General features: G+C 40.8%; 1 protein-coding gene across 1 annotated transcript; it reads right to left on the bottom strand.

Annotated features, from left to right (window-relative positions):
- Positions 1–819: 819 nt before the first annotated feature.
- On the bottom strand, positions 820–2,142 carry LOC121961120 (putative nuclease HARBI1). Its single transcript, XM_042510988.1, has 4 exons — positions 1,698–2,142; positions 1,483–1,595; positions 1,283–1,398; positions 820–1,197 (listed from the first exon to the last, which is right to left on the bottom strand). Exons 1-4 carry the CDS (start codon positions 2,140–2,142, stop codon positions 825–827), a joined length of 1,047 nt encoding a protein of 348 aa, XP_042366922.1. The 3' UTR covers positions 820–824.
- Between the last annotated feature and the right edge of the window lie 15,447 nt (positions 2,143–17,589).

Below are 17,589 nucleotides of genomic sequence, written 5' to 3'. Positions count from 1 at the left end.
TATAAAATGTAATATGCCTATAAATATATTTTTAAAGCATATTCATACAAATATTCATTTCTCTTTCATGTCTTTTTTTTTTCTTTTGGCCCAACAGATTCTGATGGTGCTATCTGCCTGGTGGAGCCCCTTCACGCCACAACAGGCCTTGTAACTGTAAGTAGGCAATACTCCAAAGATTTTGCCAAATGGTAGTTTAAGTATACTGAAACATATCACTCATCTAGGATGAATGAAGAGGATGAAACTGTGTCTGCTGCCTTTACAGAGGGGGATTCAGAAAGGCATACAGAGGTATGTTACTAATAGTTCTCTTCCCATTCACATTTCTTAACATTCTGGTGGAATATAGAGTGTGACATTTAGCCTACACTGAAGTATTGCACATTCTCATCCTTTTTAACAGAGCATGGCTGGGCAACAGCAGGACGGTCCCTCAACTTCCACTGCACAGATGGACACAGTGAGATGGATGTTCAGTAAACACCAGAGGTTCATTCTGTGGAATTCATGTGCAACTGTATAATTTAATGTTGTCTATGTGTTCCCAGTTACCAGTAAAAGAGATATACAAAATACACTTGCTGAAAAAAATCCAGAAAACAGATAAAGAAATACAATACTTGGACCGCCAGATTAGGAGGGCCGATCTGGAAATTGAAATACTGGAGCACAAGTTAGAGGTGGGTGCATGGTCACAGATGAATTATGTTAACTATTGGAACATTAACTAAACTAGCTCTTTTATTTGCAGGAAATAAAGAAGACCAAATGAAATGTGTATCATGTCTTTATTTGACTGCTGTGGTGGTGATGATGGTGACTTAAACTCTGAAGTGATTATGGCATATGGTGTCTCTGACTGCTCCGCCGTCCTGGATAGCTGGCAGGTGGATGGGGTCATCATCTGGGTCTTCAATTTGTAGGGCAGGGTGTTGCTCTCCTCTAATAGTGGCAATATTATGAAGAACAACACATGCCACAATAATATCACAGGCCCTCTCAGGGGTCACCCTGAGGTGACGCAGGCACTGGAAACGGGCTTTCAGCAGGCCTATGGTCATCTCCACCCGGGCTCTTGTCCTGCAGTGAGCCCGGTTGAAGTTCTGTTGGGGGCCTGGTTCAGGGTCAGGGTATGGGGTCATCAGCCTAGGTTGGCATGGGTAACCCCTGTCACCCAGCAGAAGGCCATCAAAACTCTCCTGTAACATATAGTGGATACATTAGAGTATATATAAAGGAGGGAGACAAGTGAATTATATTTTGAAAATCTTTAGGCTGCTTACCACGTTGCAGTCTGTTGCTCAGGTTAGACTCACGATAAATCCTTGAGTCATGAACAGATCCAGGCCACTTGGCCTCCACATTGGAAATGATGTGTGCAGCATCACATACGATCTTGACAGTGCAGAGATGACAGATGTTGAACTATGATGCAGTCTTTAACATTTTGAAACAGTAGTCAATCTACCTGTAGCCTACCTGCACATTTATGCTGTGAATGGACTTCCTATTCACATAATCGGCTTCATTATGTGAGGGAGCTGTGATGGGGATGTGTGTGCCATCTATGCAGCCAATCACACTGGGAAATCCTAAAAGAAATTAAAATTACTAATCCCAGTCTGAGGTTGCAGCACAATGTCATTAACGGAATATGATTCAAAATTAATTTAACAGATCTCTACATCATTCACCTGCAATCCTGTGGAACTCCTCCTTGATGGCTCTGACAGGTTTATGTCCAGGGAAAACGACAAAGATGTGTAAAAGTCGTTTCAGGGCCAGGCACACTTTTCTGACCGCCCTGCATACAGTTGCCTTGCTTAAATGCTCTGCATCTCCGACATTATACAAGAAACTGCCATTTGCAAAGAACCGCAGCGCAACACACAATATCTGATGGGATGTGAGAGCATGACTGCGGTTGGTAATGTTGCAAATGTAAGGACGGATTAGGTTGTGTATGTATAATATGGACTGTGATGTGAAACGGTACCGCTCAAAAAGATAACTGTCCGGAAATGCGAGAACATCTATCCGCGGTCTGAAAACAATCTCCCGATGAATATTTAGGCCTAATTCTCTGCGCAGTAATGCTGCTCCTTCATCCACTGGATCATTAATGAAAGGGCATGCCATTTTGACAGACGGCAGAACTATACTCCGACACTCGCCTGCTGACTGAATGAATGAATGAGGAAATCAAATAGCGTATGTGGCTGAAAGAGGGCGAGAGACAGAGAGAAACTCGAGGTTCATTGAGAAAAACCTGGTCCCGACCAGGTTAGGGTCATAGAGTCTGTTACTACGGTAACTGACCGAGAGCTTAAGTTACCCCTCTCTGTGAAACAGGCTACATTCAGCATTCAGCAAGGGCTGTCTGCCTGGGCTAGAATTCACCACGACATTGTCTCCTTTATATTAATGCTCAACCTGGGAGAATATCTTGTATAATTTTGCTGAAACACACATACACAAATGCCAGGGGCAAGCAGTCAGTCTTCTCCATTCTGTGTGTATTGATTTTTTATAAAAGCCAATATCTAGAGAGGACATGTATTATTATTTCAAAGACTCCTTTTCTCAGCATCAAAGGAGATTTTAATTTTGCTGCAGCTCATACAGCATGATCACATAATCTATCCATGCATTGCTCTGTCTAGTTTCATTCACCAATGAAGGTAGTCCAGATGTCCTTCTTCCCAGCCATGTCCTCTAGCTCTTCCTGTTGCTCTCCAAGATATTCCAGCCGATTCTTACTCTGAAAGCTACCATCCGTGTCCAACCAGAGCGTGGCCGGATGGTGTCAGATGAAATCTCAAATTAAATTTTGTTTTTTAAACTTTGTTCAAAAAATAATTAATAAATCTACCTTCTACTTTCAGACAAGAATGCACTAGGCCAGGACAGCTAGCATTGTTATTATAAGCCATTGCACAGCCACATGGCACCAGGCGTGTCCACATGCAACTCGCACAAGAGGTGTCACCTGTAAACGTGAAATATATATATACATATATATATACACACACACACACACACACACACACACACACACACACATATATATATATATATATATATATATATATATATATAAGACTTATATAACGCTTTATAACTGTAATCATGACAAAGCATTTTAAGGTCAACTATCATAATACTTAATAACTGCTGGTCACTCACTGACATTTTTGCATGTATGGTGGTGAATTATAATTCTTGTAGTTACTAGTATATAATTCTCATAGTTAGTTAACACAGTTAGATAACACTATAATCACTGTGTATAATGTTATGTGATTAGTGCTTTAGGTGAAGTAATGACATTACATAAGTATAGGCTGATATAATACATCACAAGATGGTTACTATAATGAGTGGGGATTGTTTTCTTTGATAAATTTAGTAAATTATACATGTTCTCATCCCAACTCGTTACATTGAGCAGCACTGTCAGTGACCTTCCGCGTCTACGTCTGATGTTTTAAGTATCCTGATGTTTTAAGCGACAGCTGTTCACACTCCAGGATGCCCTTACAGCAATGTCAACAAATGCACATGGTAAGCTCAATCTTTAATGCATTATGAAGGCATTCCTAGTGAATTACAATGCATTCATAATGCTTTATGAATACACTTACAAATAGATAAAATGCTTACTGATGCACTATATCAATAGTCATAAAACATATAGATGTGGCTTAGAATAATTTATAAGTGGCAAGGGCCTTATGGACGCTCTTGACTTGTTATAACCTAGAGGTTGAATGCTGGGGCTTATAATGCATTTAATCTATACAAACTCATTGACACATCAACAAGGACTCATAGTGTGATATAACAGTCCATAAGTTATAATTGTATGTGTTAAATGGGGTACATATTGGTGTGTTTATAATAGTTTATGATAATTTATGCCTCATCATAATGTTTCATTGTCGGTGTTAAGTAAAGTGTAATCATTTCCATGCATTTACAAGAATATATGCCATGTCATAAGTGATTAATGCCTACCACACACTAGAATACTTCAAAAATGCATTTAAAAAGACTGAATTCTGACAATGGAGGCTGGGGATCCTGCAGTGTCAGAGGTGGACAGAAATTGTTGCAGCCCTTGAAAACTGCAGTGAATATGCTATATGCTGTAGCTAGCTAGCTAGCTAACCACTGTCCCCATACCAAACAGGCAATCTCCAAGCTATGTTAGCCACTGGAATGTTTGCTATTAGCCTACAAGCTAACCGTATGATTTAGCTGAAGATTGTTTGGTTAAAAAATACATGATTACTTGATATATTAATTTTGAAGCTAGCAATCTTTGGTTGAACCATACATTTATCTTGCAGGCTAATGGTTAACAATCCAGTAGCTAAAGTTAGCTTGCAGGAGGCCCCTGCAGTGGTTAGCTTGCTAACTTACAGCATATAGCATACTTACCAGGGATTTCAGAGCTATATCTCTGTCCACGTCTTTCTTCTCCAGTGTTTAGTGGTAAAAATGGGAGGCCATGTCAAAGAGGCACTCTTTATCTATAATCAAATCAACTTTGTCCCCCTTTTCCACACACTGTTGCCAACTCCTCTGTAAGGGAAGTCGCTATTGGCTCTCCCAAAAGTCGTTAGAAGACGCTAGATGATGTCAACAAGATGAAGTTCTGAGAGGTAAAATTAATAGAAAAGGCTTACCAGATAGTTTACAAACTAACTATTTATGTATTTACAAGCTTTTTTTGTTGCCATATAACTATAATGTTAGCTTCTTTTTTTTCTTTTAGTGACCTAATGATTGTAGATCAAAACAAAAACGTGGTCTTGTAGCTTATATTTGGCCAGTGGGACAAGAAACTGACTGAGTGAGACTGACTGAGACAGAGAGAACTGTGTGAGGGATTTTGGAGTGTGAAACTAAAAAAGAGTGAATATTTAAACAAAAAAATAACGTCTCTGCTGTAATTGTACAAAATCAGCTTCTGTAATTGGTCATAACCTGCACACACCATTCATCTGCAGGGCAGGCAGCTCTCAGAGTGACCTCAGAGTTCGCTGCCGGTTGGGACTGCAGGGCTGCTGGTCAGACTGACTGCATGAGTGCTGTAAGAGTGATGAGGAGAGGAGACGGCAGCCGCCCTTGCCCGTACTTTACAACCAGTGAGCTTGGTTGTAATGTGAACCACGGAGCGGGATGTGTTACAAGTGGGATGTGTTACATGCTTTTTGCTGAAGCTTTGTCAATACAAGTCGCTAGATTTGCTTTGTCAACACAATCATTCCCCAAATGACCAGAAAAAAGCAAATTAAGTTGCCAAGGGAGTTTGGAAAGTGATTATGAACCTCAAAACCTCAATCTCAAAGACTCAACTGACCTAGCTGTCTATAACAACTTCCAATAAACAATAAATTGAGTACAGAGTTCTATTCTAGAAAGCAGGTTAAACAAACTGAGTCTAAACCTGAGTTTATGAACCCTGAGAGGAAAGATTTCAGCTGATTAATCAGAGCAGAGAGATAATTAATCATTCTGAGTAAAACTCATCTTCTGTGAATGAAGAAAAGCCATCATCAATAGAGCTTAAATACTACGATTTACCATGGCAACAGGTAAATAAAAGGCAGCAGACGATGTGGAGATATTAATCATTGGGATCGTGAGCTCAGCTGCAGGAACTAGACAGGATTGTGATAAATTGGTCATGTTTCTGAAGGCCTAAACGTCAACTGTACATATTCATCTTAAAAAAAGAGAGCCTGAGTCAGAGCAGGGAAAGTTTTATCTTTATCTTATTACTCATTAGAGTGATCGTCTATAATGCAGTTAAACTTTAATCTGACAGAGACACAACAGGGGCCACCAACTGAAGATGAAATATACCTTAGAGTTCTATAGTTATGTTAAAAAAAATGATAAAAAAATCTAAGCCATAGACATGATTGTAATCATATCAAGTAATAATGTGGTCAGTGATTTGCACTTAAGAAGAGTAAAAGCCTACAGTAGAGTAGTCAGCGGCTTTATTTAAGCTACTGTAACAAATTTAGCTTAGTCTAAGATTCAGACAGACTCTCTGAATGTTATCATTTCATTCACTCTGGCTTCTACAATATCAGCTGATTAGGGGCATCATTCTAGCAATCCAACAAGATTTTGTCATGACCTCCCAAAGACAATTATATCTCTGCTGTCAAATATAAAACCATTCTCCTCTCTGCTGTTGTCAGTTGTCATCTTAGCACAGATGTTAATGGAAATTCCTCTACTTACCATTCTCAGTTTCTCCTTATTGATATCAATAACAATGTCAGATTATAAATTTAAACCATTTCTAGAAGGTCCAGAGCCAGCATTCACATCAGTTGGTGCAGTAGCACACACTTTGCTCTGTGCATCAGCTCCCCCACAGACGAGTTTGTTAGAAAGACAATTTTTAATTTATACCTATTGATTGTGATATGTAGGCAATTTCATATGTCTAATTGTTTGTACAATATGTGAAATTTTCAAGTAAGAGGCATGCGCCCTGCTGCTGACAGGATTCAGTGCAGCTGTAGCTGTGTTAAAACACCTGTGCACTGTACTGTATAGCAAACCTGATGAAGCCATGAGTGAAATCTGTTGTTTGCACTTCAAACACCTCAAATAAAGACTAAATAAAAGAAAAAGCAATTCAGCCTTCATGTGTGACCAAGGGTTTTAAACACTTCACTTTTTTTGCAGGCTAAATTTAAACTGAAGTGAGGTGATAGTAGTTATATTCAAAATGAACATTTCAATAGGAAGTTTTACATTTTTCAGTCTCAACCTCAATCAGCCTGCCAGCAAAACCTATAATATGTGTATGATAGGGAATTTTTGGTGAAGCAAGAGTTAGGTGAGTACCAAGCCTATAAGAGGCCTCAAGATCAAATACTTATCTTTGGAATGAGAACAGGTTAGCTGAGATGTATGCCCAAACTTAGAGAGAAAACCTGTCAGTTTGTCAACCAGTCACTCAGCTCCTCTGTGATCCTCTGTGATGAGCGGTTACCCCAAACACCCTCTTTTGAAGATGCAGAATTCCACCTAAAGAGAAAAAGATAACACAAGTATCATTGGCATTTTCTCTCCAACAACAAATAATAATGAATATTTCTTCTGTTGTCTATTTTCTGTAGAGAATGGAGTTAAAATATATGGTACCGGCCTCTTTTCTAAGTATGCTCTATGTGGCTTTCCTCCTCTGTGCTCTTTGGTGCACCTGACAGAGGACAGGAAATTAAAATTGGGCCTGGGAAAAAGATCGAATATCCAGTAGGCATGAAGCTGAGGAGATAAAGAGTGAGAGAGGCAGAGGTAACTAATGGCAGAGCAGGGAAAAAGAGAGAGAAATATATTATGGAGCAGAAACTCACCCCAGATCAGTCGCTGGCTCCATTCATAATAGAAAATGTGATTCTCATCCACTGTCTGTCAAGAAACCAGGGAGGTAATGGCCTCTGTAACGATCTCCCACCTTATGAATTAGTGTTGGCTACTGGCCTCACTGCAGTCAGGAAATAGATGCAAGAAAATAAAATGCATGACTCAATTCAGTCCTATTTATTTCCCCTGCGGCCACATCTGGTAATAAAAGGGAAGCGTATCAAAAGGGTTTCATGTGCTCAAATTGATCAAATACAAAATAGAACATGTAAAGAGATCTACAAAAGTGTCACCCTGAGCCATGTGAATAAATAAACTAACAATAAACTAAAAAAGTCTGGTAAAGAAGACTCACCAAATTTATTTACCAAATTTAGGCTCATTATAGTAAAAATACACTAAATGGTTCTATTATTGTAATGACCACACATTCCATATCATTTGCGTACATCTCAGCCACTCCTTGCATCCCCCAGGCTTGTACATATCTTGAGAACTATCCAGATCTGCAATTCACCACCTCCCTGCCCTCCCAGTTACCTTCAACACAGTCTTTACAAATCAGTACACCTGCCTCTCATTCTCACATCAAGAAACAACCACACTACAGGGATGCACAGTGAAATGTAAGTTGCACGCCCTTCATGCTACTCACACACAGAACTTATACAAATATTTGTATAAGAATACTTATATATAAAAGCCTTACATACATATAAAGCTTGAGAGACTTTAGCTATGATGGGAGTGGGGGTACTGCAAAGGTAGTAGTATACCACTGCTTTTGCAGTGATTTGGGTGAGATCCCAATGCCTAAAGCCCCCTTTCACAACTGTATGACACACCGCCAGGCAGCATCAGATGAGAACATGGCCTGACAGAACTGTTCACGGTTTTATGATAAGCAGCTGGACGGCCAGATGGCTGGCACCTGCTGCTGCAGCATGATACATGGACAGGCAGAGTGAGTTGACAACAGAGACAAAAAAACGTATTGCATCCACATCATACACAGCCAGACAGCATCAGGTTGAAACGCTGCTGGTAGCAATGTAAAATAAGGAATGTGATGGCTGCTATAGCTGTAGCTGTTCACCTGCTCCACCTCAGCTACACCGATATAGACAGGGGTGTGTGTCTTTGCCTCCTTCTTTCTAAAATCAACAATTCTCCTCCTTGGTTTTCCCCTTGGTTTTACTGACGTTGAGCTGTAGGTTGTTCTCTGTGCACCACTCAGCAAGATTGTTGATTTCCTCCCGGTATGAACTCTCATTGCTGTTTGTAATAAGACCAATGGTAGTGGTGTCATCCACATAGTTCACAATAGAGTTCTCCTGATGTCTGGGAGTGCAGTCATGGATGTACAGTGTGAACAGGAGGGGGCTGAGCACACAGCCCTGGGGGGCTCCGGTGTTGAGCACTAATGTAGAGGCCAATCCTAACTCTCTGTGGTCTGGATGTAAGGAAGTCCAGTATCCAGTTGCAGAGTGTCATACTGAAGCCCAGAGTGTTAAGTTTTCCAATCAGCTTCATGGGAGAGACTGTGTTCAATGCTGAGCTGATGTAACAAACAGCATCCTGATGAAGCCGTTCTTATTCTCCAGGTGAGTGAAGAGCAGTAGATATGGCATCCTCTGTGGATCTGTTGTTTCTGAAAGCATACTGGTGAGGGTCCAGGCTGGCAGGGATGTTGTCTTTGATGTGCTGGAGAACCAATGTCTCAAAGCACTTCATCAGGATGGGGGTAAGAGCCACAGGAAGATAGTCATTAAGACTAGACACAGTAGACTTTGTGGGTACAGGGATGATGATGGCTGTCTTGAGGCAGGAGGGAACAGTCTCTTGTGATAGTGAGGTGTTAAAATGTCAAGTATAACATTAACAAGCTGATCAGCACACGCTTTTAGTATTCACCCTGGAATGTTGTCTGTGCCTGTGGACTTGTTTATATTCACTCTCAGCAGGAGTTTTCTTACATCTGCTGTGGTCACTGAGAGTGGCCAGTCCTCTGGGGGCGTGGTAAACTTCATAGCTGAGTCCTTATTGGGGAAGTCAAAGCAAGCGTAAAATGTGTTCAGCTCGTCCAGCAGCGTGGTCCTTACATATGATGGGGGCACTCCTGCTTCTGTAGCCTGTGACATTATGAATCACCTGCCACATATCTTGAGTGCTATTGCTGTTAAGGTCTCTCCAGTCTCTGCTGGTGTCTCCTCTTAGCCTCCTTGATGCCAGCTCTCAGAGGTGCTCTGGCAATGATGTATGCCTCCTTGTTCCCTGACTGTAAGGCAGCTTTTTTAGCTATGAGAAGAGCCTTCACCTCCCTGTTCATCCAGGCTTTCTGGTTGGGGAATGATCTCACCATCTTTGTGATCACCATGTTATCAGCACATTTGCTTACATATGATGTCACCAGAGGCATCGCAATGTGGTAGTCAAGGTAAGCAATTGCCTAGGGCCCCGAACTGGAAAGGGGCCCCCAGAGACAGCTGACATTGGTCCATATTATGACAATATGATGGATCCCCTTTAGACCCTGCAACAACGACAACATGTCTGGAATCCCCCTAATGGGGACCCCTACTAGCTGTCGCTGTCTAGTGGCTAGAAGGGGGCCTCCAAGAGACGGCTGACATTTGGTCCATATCAGCGGCACAACTTGAAACCCAGTTAGACACTGCAACAACAACAAGTTGTGAATCCCCCTAATTGGGCCCCCTACTGGCTACTTGCTGCTGCTGGTGTCAAACACATGTTGAAAAATTAAGCGCACTTATCCTTCAGGGCACGTGAACAGAATAAAAAAAAAAAACAAGAGGAAGACGAAAAAACAACGCAACAGTGGTAATGTAGTGAGAATGTGTTACATTAAAAAATGTTATGCCACCTTGTCCCAGTCCCACCAGGCATCAGAAAAGTTTATTGTTCAATGACAACAACAGCTAACCTTAGTTAAACGGTAGACCAGTTTCTAAACTGTTGAGACATAAACAATATATATATATCTGTTTGAATTTGTTTGAATAGAACAGGTGTATAAAACTATGACATAAGCTGCATTGCCAATGGCTGTGTACACAGATCATTGTGCATACAATAAATTAGTGCTGCAAACTGTAACTGTTTGAGGCCACGGGGGGCCAAGTGTCTGGAAACGCCCCTAGATGTCACAGAAGATGCATATTCATCAGGATTGATCTTGTTACCTTGAGTGGCGGCATCTTTGAACATTTGCCAATCACAGTAGTCCTGTAGAGCTGCTGTGGCTTCATCTGTCCACACTGTAACAGTTTTAATTGTTGGTTTTGGCCTTTTTATCAGCTGACAATATGTTGGCAGCAGGAGCAAAGAACTATGATCTGATAGGGCAAAGTGAGGGTGTGGGAGGGCTTGGTAGCTGTCAGGAATAATTGTATACATGTGGTTAGTGCACTAGAATAAACAGAGAAATGACAACAGAGGTTAAAAATGCTCTGGAGTCACATGACTCATGGAGGCTTCGAATAGTTCCCAGAAGTGTCTGGCGGGCCATTTGAATACATTATACAGAGAGACAAAACTCTGATTTTTGCAAAATAGCAGTCAATAACCACATTGATTTACAATATACACGGAGCGCATCGTATGTAGTATTATTTTGTTTTTTAAAGTAAAATGTGCTTATATCTAAAGATGAATGTTAACAGCTAGGGTTAGATTAGACTGATTAATCTCCTACTCGAGAGATTCAAACATTTCAGGTGCTCAAGAATCAGAGGCAATAGAAAAAAGTGCTAAATAAGGGTTAAATATGATTAAAATACAAAAAATAAAATATATTTTAAAATACAAAATATATAAATCTACACACACACACACACACATATATATATATATACATTGTATATATAGTACTTTTTATATATACACTGTATATATAGTACTTTTATATGTAAAATGTATATTTACATATGAGTGATGTGGATATGACATATATGGTTATGCTGACATATTTTAGACTTACCTTATCATGTTAAAGGAGCAGGTTGCTGTTTATTGCTTATATATATAAACGTCTATCCAGAAGTAGTCTTACACTCACCACAGATTACAACTACAAAAAAATATGTGAGGTTATCATTTTCAAAAACTGCATGAGAACATTTTCCTCAAACAAAGACCACAACACTGGGAGTCCTTGTATATGGTTTAATAAAAATAAGGAACAGGGAAAGGCTTGCAGAAGACAAGGGCTGCTGGCTCAGGATGAGGGTGCTGTCTTGGTGCAGGGAGTCTCCAGGCTCCCTTGAATCCTGTGTAGCTCTTTTGCTGAAAGAGCGAGGGAGAAAAGGACAGGAGAGAGGGTTAGACATGCCTATAAAGGCCTTCAGTGGGAAAATTTTTTCTCCCCTTTAACTCATTAATTTTAGATTAAAATTATTTAAGAGCAGGGCATTGTAAATAAACAGGCTTTCAGTGGCAAACGATATGTGTACAGTACAGTGTCCTAACATTAGCCTACTCTGTTAGCATGTCTGTTATTGCTTCATACGTAAATCTACTAATTTAACGGGGGATAATCCAATATCATGCTTTGATGCACATGTTTATTTAGCTAATATATGCTGATAATATAAAAAAAACGACTATTTAGATATCTTACCCTATAGAAGCCCATCACAAATGTCTTCTCTGCTGTAACTTCACTGCACTGCTAGCAATTAATGCTACTTCCGGGAACTATTGAGATGCTCCATTTTCAGCCATTGCTGTGAAAAAAACGGGCGACTCTCTTAAAGGGCTCTGCACGTGGTCAAGGATATTTCTTCCTCTAGTGTAGCAAGAATGTGAGGAGCCACTGGCTGCTGCATCTGCATGTGCTGCCGTCATCATAACACAAGTCATTACGCTTTACCATGTACCTCTTTTGCCCAATCCTAACCACCTGTGCCTTTGTTGCCTAATCCTAATCATGTGCTTTTGTTGACTTCTGGTGTTAGTGGCCATGTGCATTTCTTGCCTAAAGATAACCACATGGTTTTGTAACATAATCCCATGTGCCTTTGTGTTGACATCTCAAAATTGGTATATAAGATGCATTATGCATATCATTAGATGCAGAAGGATGTGCAGAAGTCCACTGACAAAGCGGCAATATATGACAACTTGAGTTGAAAATGTGTGAAAAAAGTTCTATGTCATTCATTTATGGTGGATGCAGAGGACAACGTATCCTCACACAACTGTCTGTATGATATCTTACAATTTAGTGCTCCATGAATGACATTACATTATTAACCTAAAGTTATGCAAGTAGTGCAAAATTATGGAGGTTAGGTTTGGTAAGTAAAGTTATTGTGGTTAAGTTTAGGAAATAAGCATGGTGGAGACATAGAGTCAAAGTTCACATGGTTCCAAATACTGGTCTCCCAAAGGGAAAGTCCACCTCCCCCACCTGCCTCCCTACTGGACTGCTTTGAACAACACCCTTTTACTAAATCTCCACAGTGCATTGGTTACATAATTATAGCATTACAAAATGTGGGCTATGGCTGAATTTCTGCTTCATTTCCTGCTCTCCTGAGGGTGCTGCCTTGCCTTTTAGTTGCCTTCAGTGTTGCCTTTTCTCGGCTTGTAAGTCTGTCACCACTTAAGGGCAGTCTATGTAAGGGTGCAGTGTCTTCCTGACTCCCTCCTGCTCTTTGCTTCAGGCATCTTCCTGGTCGCCTTGCTTCCTCTTTCCTGCAGGTAATGTAGCAGTAGCTGCATTGTTTGACTGAAAAAGTGATTTATCTGGCTCGCTGTTTTATTAAGACGCTTTTGCCTGTTTGTTGCTGCACATATCACCGATCCTATCCCCGTGTTAATGGCTCGTGGGCCATTCTCCAGGTCAGCATTGTGATGTTCCTCTACCACTGCTCAAGCATGAATCTCCTCTCCCTCAGGTGGTCACCAAAGCAGCCTGATCGATATGTATGCCTTCTGGCAATTCAGGCAACTTGCTCCACTTTATAGTCTGATATAGTGATCAAGTACGTTTACACAGAACGTGGAACATCACAATGATTGGGATTAGCCACCAAAGTCACATTTAGTTTGGTTCAGGCGAAGGAGGGACATGGTAAAATGTAGCAAAAAACCTCACATCCACAGGGGAAGCTCTGGACTCCTGCATTAAAGTCAGGTGTTTGTGAGATCGATCTACCTCCCCTACAAGCACACTCATGCTCCTTGTATCACATTATTCCTGGTATTCCAGGTGTTATTACCTGACACTGTCTTTCCACTTTACATGTGCATGCAATCGATTCCGTGTTCTCAGGTGACGCCACCAGTTCACATTGCATGTGGACATGTCTGGTGCTGTCTGGCCATCCTCCGACGTTAAATAAAAAAAAATGCCTGAATAAAATAAAATTCTGAAGTCATTAAATATTGCTGCTTTGACAGTGCCTTTGGTGAACAATCCTGATGCCAAAAGGCATCTTTTGCATCTGCCTGATATGCCCCTGGACTGCATCAGCTGAGAATGTGACCATACAGTACTGGTCAGGGTGTTATTTTACACCACTGAATGGCATCTGCTGCATTCGTATGAAACGCTGGCGAGCAGCATCTGTCAAGAACATGACTGGATGGAAATTGTCTTAGGCACCCAGCATCAGGCTGAAATGCTGTTGGTAATAACATAATATATGGAGTGCGAGGGTGCCTATAGGAGCAGTCAGGAGGGGTCCAACAAACCCTGGACTTTAATGTGGGAGTCGGATGTTCATGTTTGAATGCAATGTCTTTTTTCTACACTTTACCATGCGCCACCTTCACCTAATCCTGACCATCTGTTCTTGCATGTTTTTGTTGATGTCCCGGTTGGTTACCATGTGCTTTTTGTTACCTAAACATGACCACGTGCAGCATCATCCCACAATGTGCTTGTGTTGACATCACAGTAGTGCCATCACAAAACATAAATAGCAGATCCAAAAGAATACCTAGACCATAATATGTAGACACAGAAGTTTACTGCAAAACGGTAACATTTGACCACTTGAGATGAGAATGTCAAATGTACAGTGTGATATATGGCATTGTTTTGTCGGCTGCCATTTCTTAAAATCAGGGTCAATTAATAAAAACATTGCCGTTATCAATGACAGCTTGGCTTAATAAAAAACTGTAGGTTTGTGCAGGATGTCGCATGTGGTGCTGGGGATGTCTCTCTCTGATCAGTCAGTGTTCTGCAGTGTTTGAACTCCACTTTTTAGTATCGGCTCAGCTCACTTCGAACCGTAACTAACATGGTAGCAAAAAAGTGCCAGATACTACCACAACTTTTGCTGATGGAAAGCAAATGAGTCAATCAAAGCAGAGTTGTGCTCGACCATGCAGTGGAAATGCACCATAATGCACCTTTAACGGCATCTACTGTTTCTTTTCAACTGTCTCTGTGAGATCTATTAATCTTTTGTGGCATCAAGTTTGACTACAAACTCAATAAATTATTATATCAGATTTGAATACAGTTAGCTGTTTGTCAGTTTTGCATTCTAGATTCCCAACAAAAAGTCTCAGTCATATTAACTCTGCTGTACATCAGAATTATCACCAGCAGTAACATTTTATGCTGCTGGCACAGAGCATCCAGCAGCAGAGAGGACATTAACGCTGTCTGCTGTCTTCAACTGGTTTTGTTGTAAATCTGATCTACTGATCTACTAACCCTAGAAACATTTTTCATTTCAATTGCAAGGAAAGTTTCTACACTCAAGAAAAGCGGACTGGGTGTCTGTTACATTAACAAAAGTGTAACATGGAACTTCTATCATATAAATTCATGTTTTGTGGATGAACATTTTTAAATCATGTAGTTTTAGCATGACATGCAGCAACGTACTAGATTCATTTATGTCAAAACAACCTAATTCTAAGGGGTTAAGACAGCCAAGCGTTTCTGATTACCACTCCAAAACAGAAGGTGGCAGTAATGCGCCAATAACACAGGTCCTAAATAGGAGTGTGCCTCTCTCTTCCAAATTCCTCGGTGTGTAAAGGTAGTGAACTAAGCCCCCAGGAAGTGCGCCACCCTCTGAAGCAAAATTTACATAGTGGCTGAAAGTGAAACTACAGCGTCACCTGATGCACACTGGCCCAGAAAGGCTTTTCCCCATTGGTTAACATTGAGAGACCTCTTTAAATCACTGGATATTTTTTTTTTGAGACATGTTGACTTTTCAGAACGCATTTTTTTATAGCCATTATTAAAAACAATATGTCCTAAAGACGTAAAATGCACTATTTTCCGAATCAAGATTTGGAATTCGGTGTTTCTCCAGACATAAAATGAACACGCATCGGACCCGCGGGACTCGTGAACGTGCATGTAACTCTTGGAGTCCCTGACACAGCACAGGCTTCGTACCAGCTGTAGCAGGGCCGTGCAGAGAGACCTTTGAAGGGGCAGGTGCTCAAAGTTTAAACGGGGCACATGGAGCACCTACTTGAAGCACCATAGAGAAACATACCTTACAGTATAGCTGGTTAAATGGTAGCAACCTATATTCATAAAGAATGTAACATGGACTCAACATACATCACTGTCCTCTCCTTGCGAGGCATCTCTGCAGAATGAAATATGACGAAGATGAACTACAATCTGATGCACATAAAACACACACACGCACACAGAGTGACATTTCATACCTTCTCAAGGCATATACTCTATAACCAACATCAAATTGCTCCATGGTGCTGATTCGCAGCACTAGTAATTAAGTAAAAATGAATCTAATGATATAAAAATCATGTATTTTGATGTATTTGGGCTTTCATTCAGTTTGACTGACAGCAAAGTTATAAAAGTTTATAAAACTACATTTTATACTAATGCATAATATATTTAGTTTGTGTGTATACAACTAGAAACAAGTAGTGTACTGATATGTTTAAACAAGAGGTTGAGAAAATCACAATTCAAATTCTTCTAATTATTACTATTGTTATTGTTGTATATGTAGGCTACATTGCATAGTTTTACTGAAATAACATACAGTATAGCCTATGCCTCATTGCCTCTACAAACACAGGAAAACCACTGCAACTGACAGTAAAATTATACATCTCTCTAAATGCACTCGGCCAAAGACAAAAGAAACATATAGAAACAAAAAGAAGCCTGACTCAGCATGTGTCATTAACTCGGCTATCATTCATGAGAGGTGAGTGTGTGTAGACTCAGTTGCACACACTCACTTGCTCATGCTCACTTTACTTCGTCCTTTTAGTCAACTTTCAATGAAAGAATACACCAGATGTGCACAAACAAATATCGCTGCACATCCTACTCACCGGAGTCATTGGGCTATCAGCTGTTAAATAATTAGCAGCAGGAAGGAACAGGGCTCCACTGGGCATGTCCGGGCACGTCTGGCCCGTCTGGGCACGTCTGGGCGGTGAGTGACTTAGTGTGGGCACGTTTACGTGGATCATGTGACCAACCGAGGGCAACCACATACACACACACATACTCGACAAAAGGGCACTTTGGGCATCGAGAGGAAAAGGGGCAGGTGCTCCAGCACCCTCCGCCCCCCCCCTCTGCACGTGCCAGAGCTGTAGTAATGGATATTTTTGCTGTAATTCAACATTACATTTTAATCACAATTCATGCGCTGTTGGCTGTAAAGCTGTAATATGGACATCTTACCGTGTCTGTATCAGAGACCGTATATACAGTCTACGGTCTGTATTCAAACTACCAGTTATCAGTGAGCAGCACAGAGCACTAGTGACAGTTACTGAAAGGTACTGAATGTAGTATTTTTTAAAGTCGAGCTGTGAAATAAAACACGGGGCAATGTTACAAGGCACCACCTTTTATTACCTTTTATGGGCACAACACATTCTGATTCTGTTAATTTGATTTCTCCGGTCAAGATTATGATATGATTCCCTGATGAGTTGTATGTGTATGTGTGTGTATGTATGTGTGTGTGCGTGTGTGTGTAGAGAGAGAGAGAGAGAGAGAGAGAGATAAATATACCATAATCTGATAATCACGTAAATATTTTAAACCAACAGCACTGCTGTCGTTATACTGCCAATTAGCTACTGTTGCTAACAAGCTAAACTACTACGAGAGCAATGCTCGTGCACCGGCGCTGTTCGCTTCGAGCACTCGAGTCATCTGTGTGAGCGAGCCAGTGTGTCGGA

This window comes from Plectropomus leopardus, chromosome 22 (genome assembly GCF_008729295.1).
Source record: "Plectropomus leopardus isolate mb chromosome 22, YSFRI_Pleo_2.0, whole genome shotgun sequence".
Taxonomy (NCBI): domain Eukaryota; kingdom Metazoa; phylum Chordata; class Actinopteri; order Perciformes; family Serranidae; genus Plectropomus; species Plectropomus leopardus.
The sequence above is the reverse complement of the archived record's forward strand: the minus strand, read 5'-3'. Positions and strand labels throughout refer to the sequence as shown.

Excerpts from the sequence above, each read along its gene's own strand:
- LOC121961120 (XM_042510988.1), bottom strand. The coding sequence starts at position 2,142 with ATGGCATGCCCTTTCATTAATGATCCAGTGGATGAAGGAGCAGCATTA. Across the intron at positions 1,596-1,697 it reads GGAGTTCCACAGGATTGCAG|GATTTCCCAGTGTGATTGGC; the intron begins GTGAATGATGTA and ends AATTTCTTTTAG. Across the intron at positions 1,198-1,282 it reads AACAGACTGCAACGTGGTAA|TTTTGATGGCCTTCTGCTGG; the intron begins GCAGCCTAAAGA and ends GTTACAGGAGAG.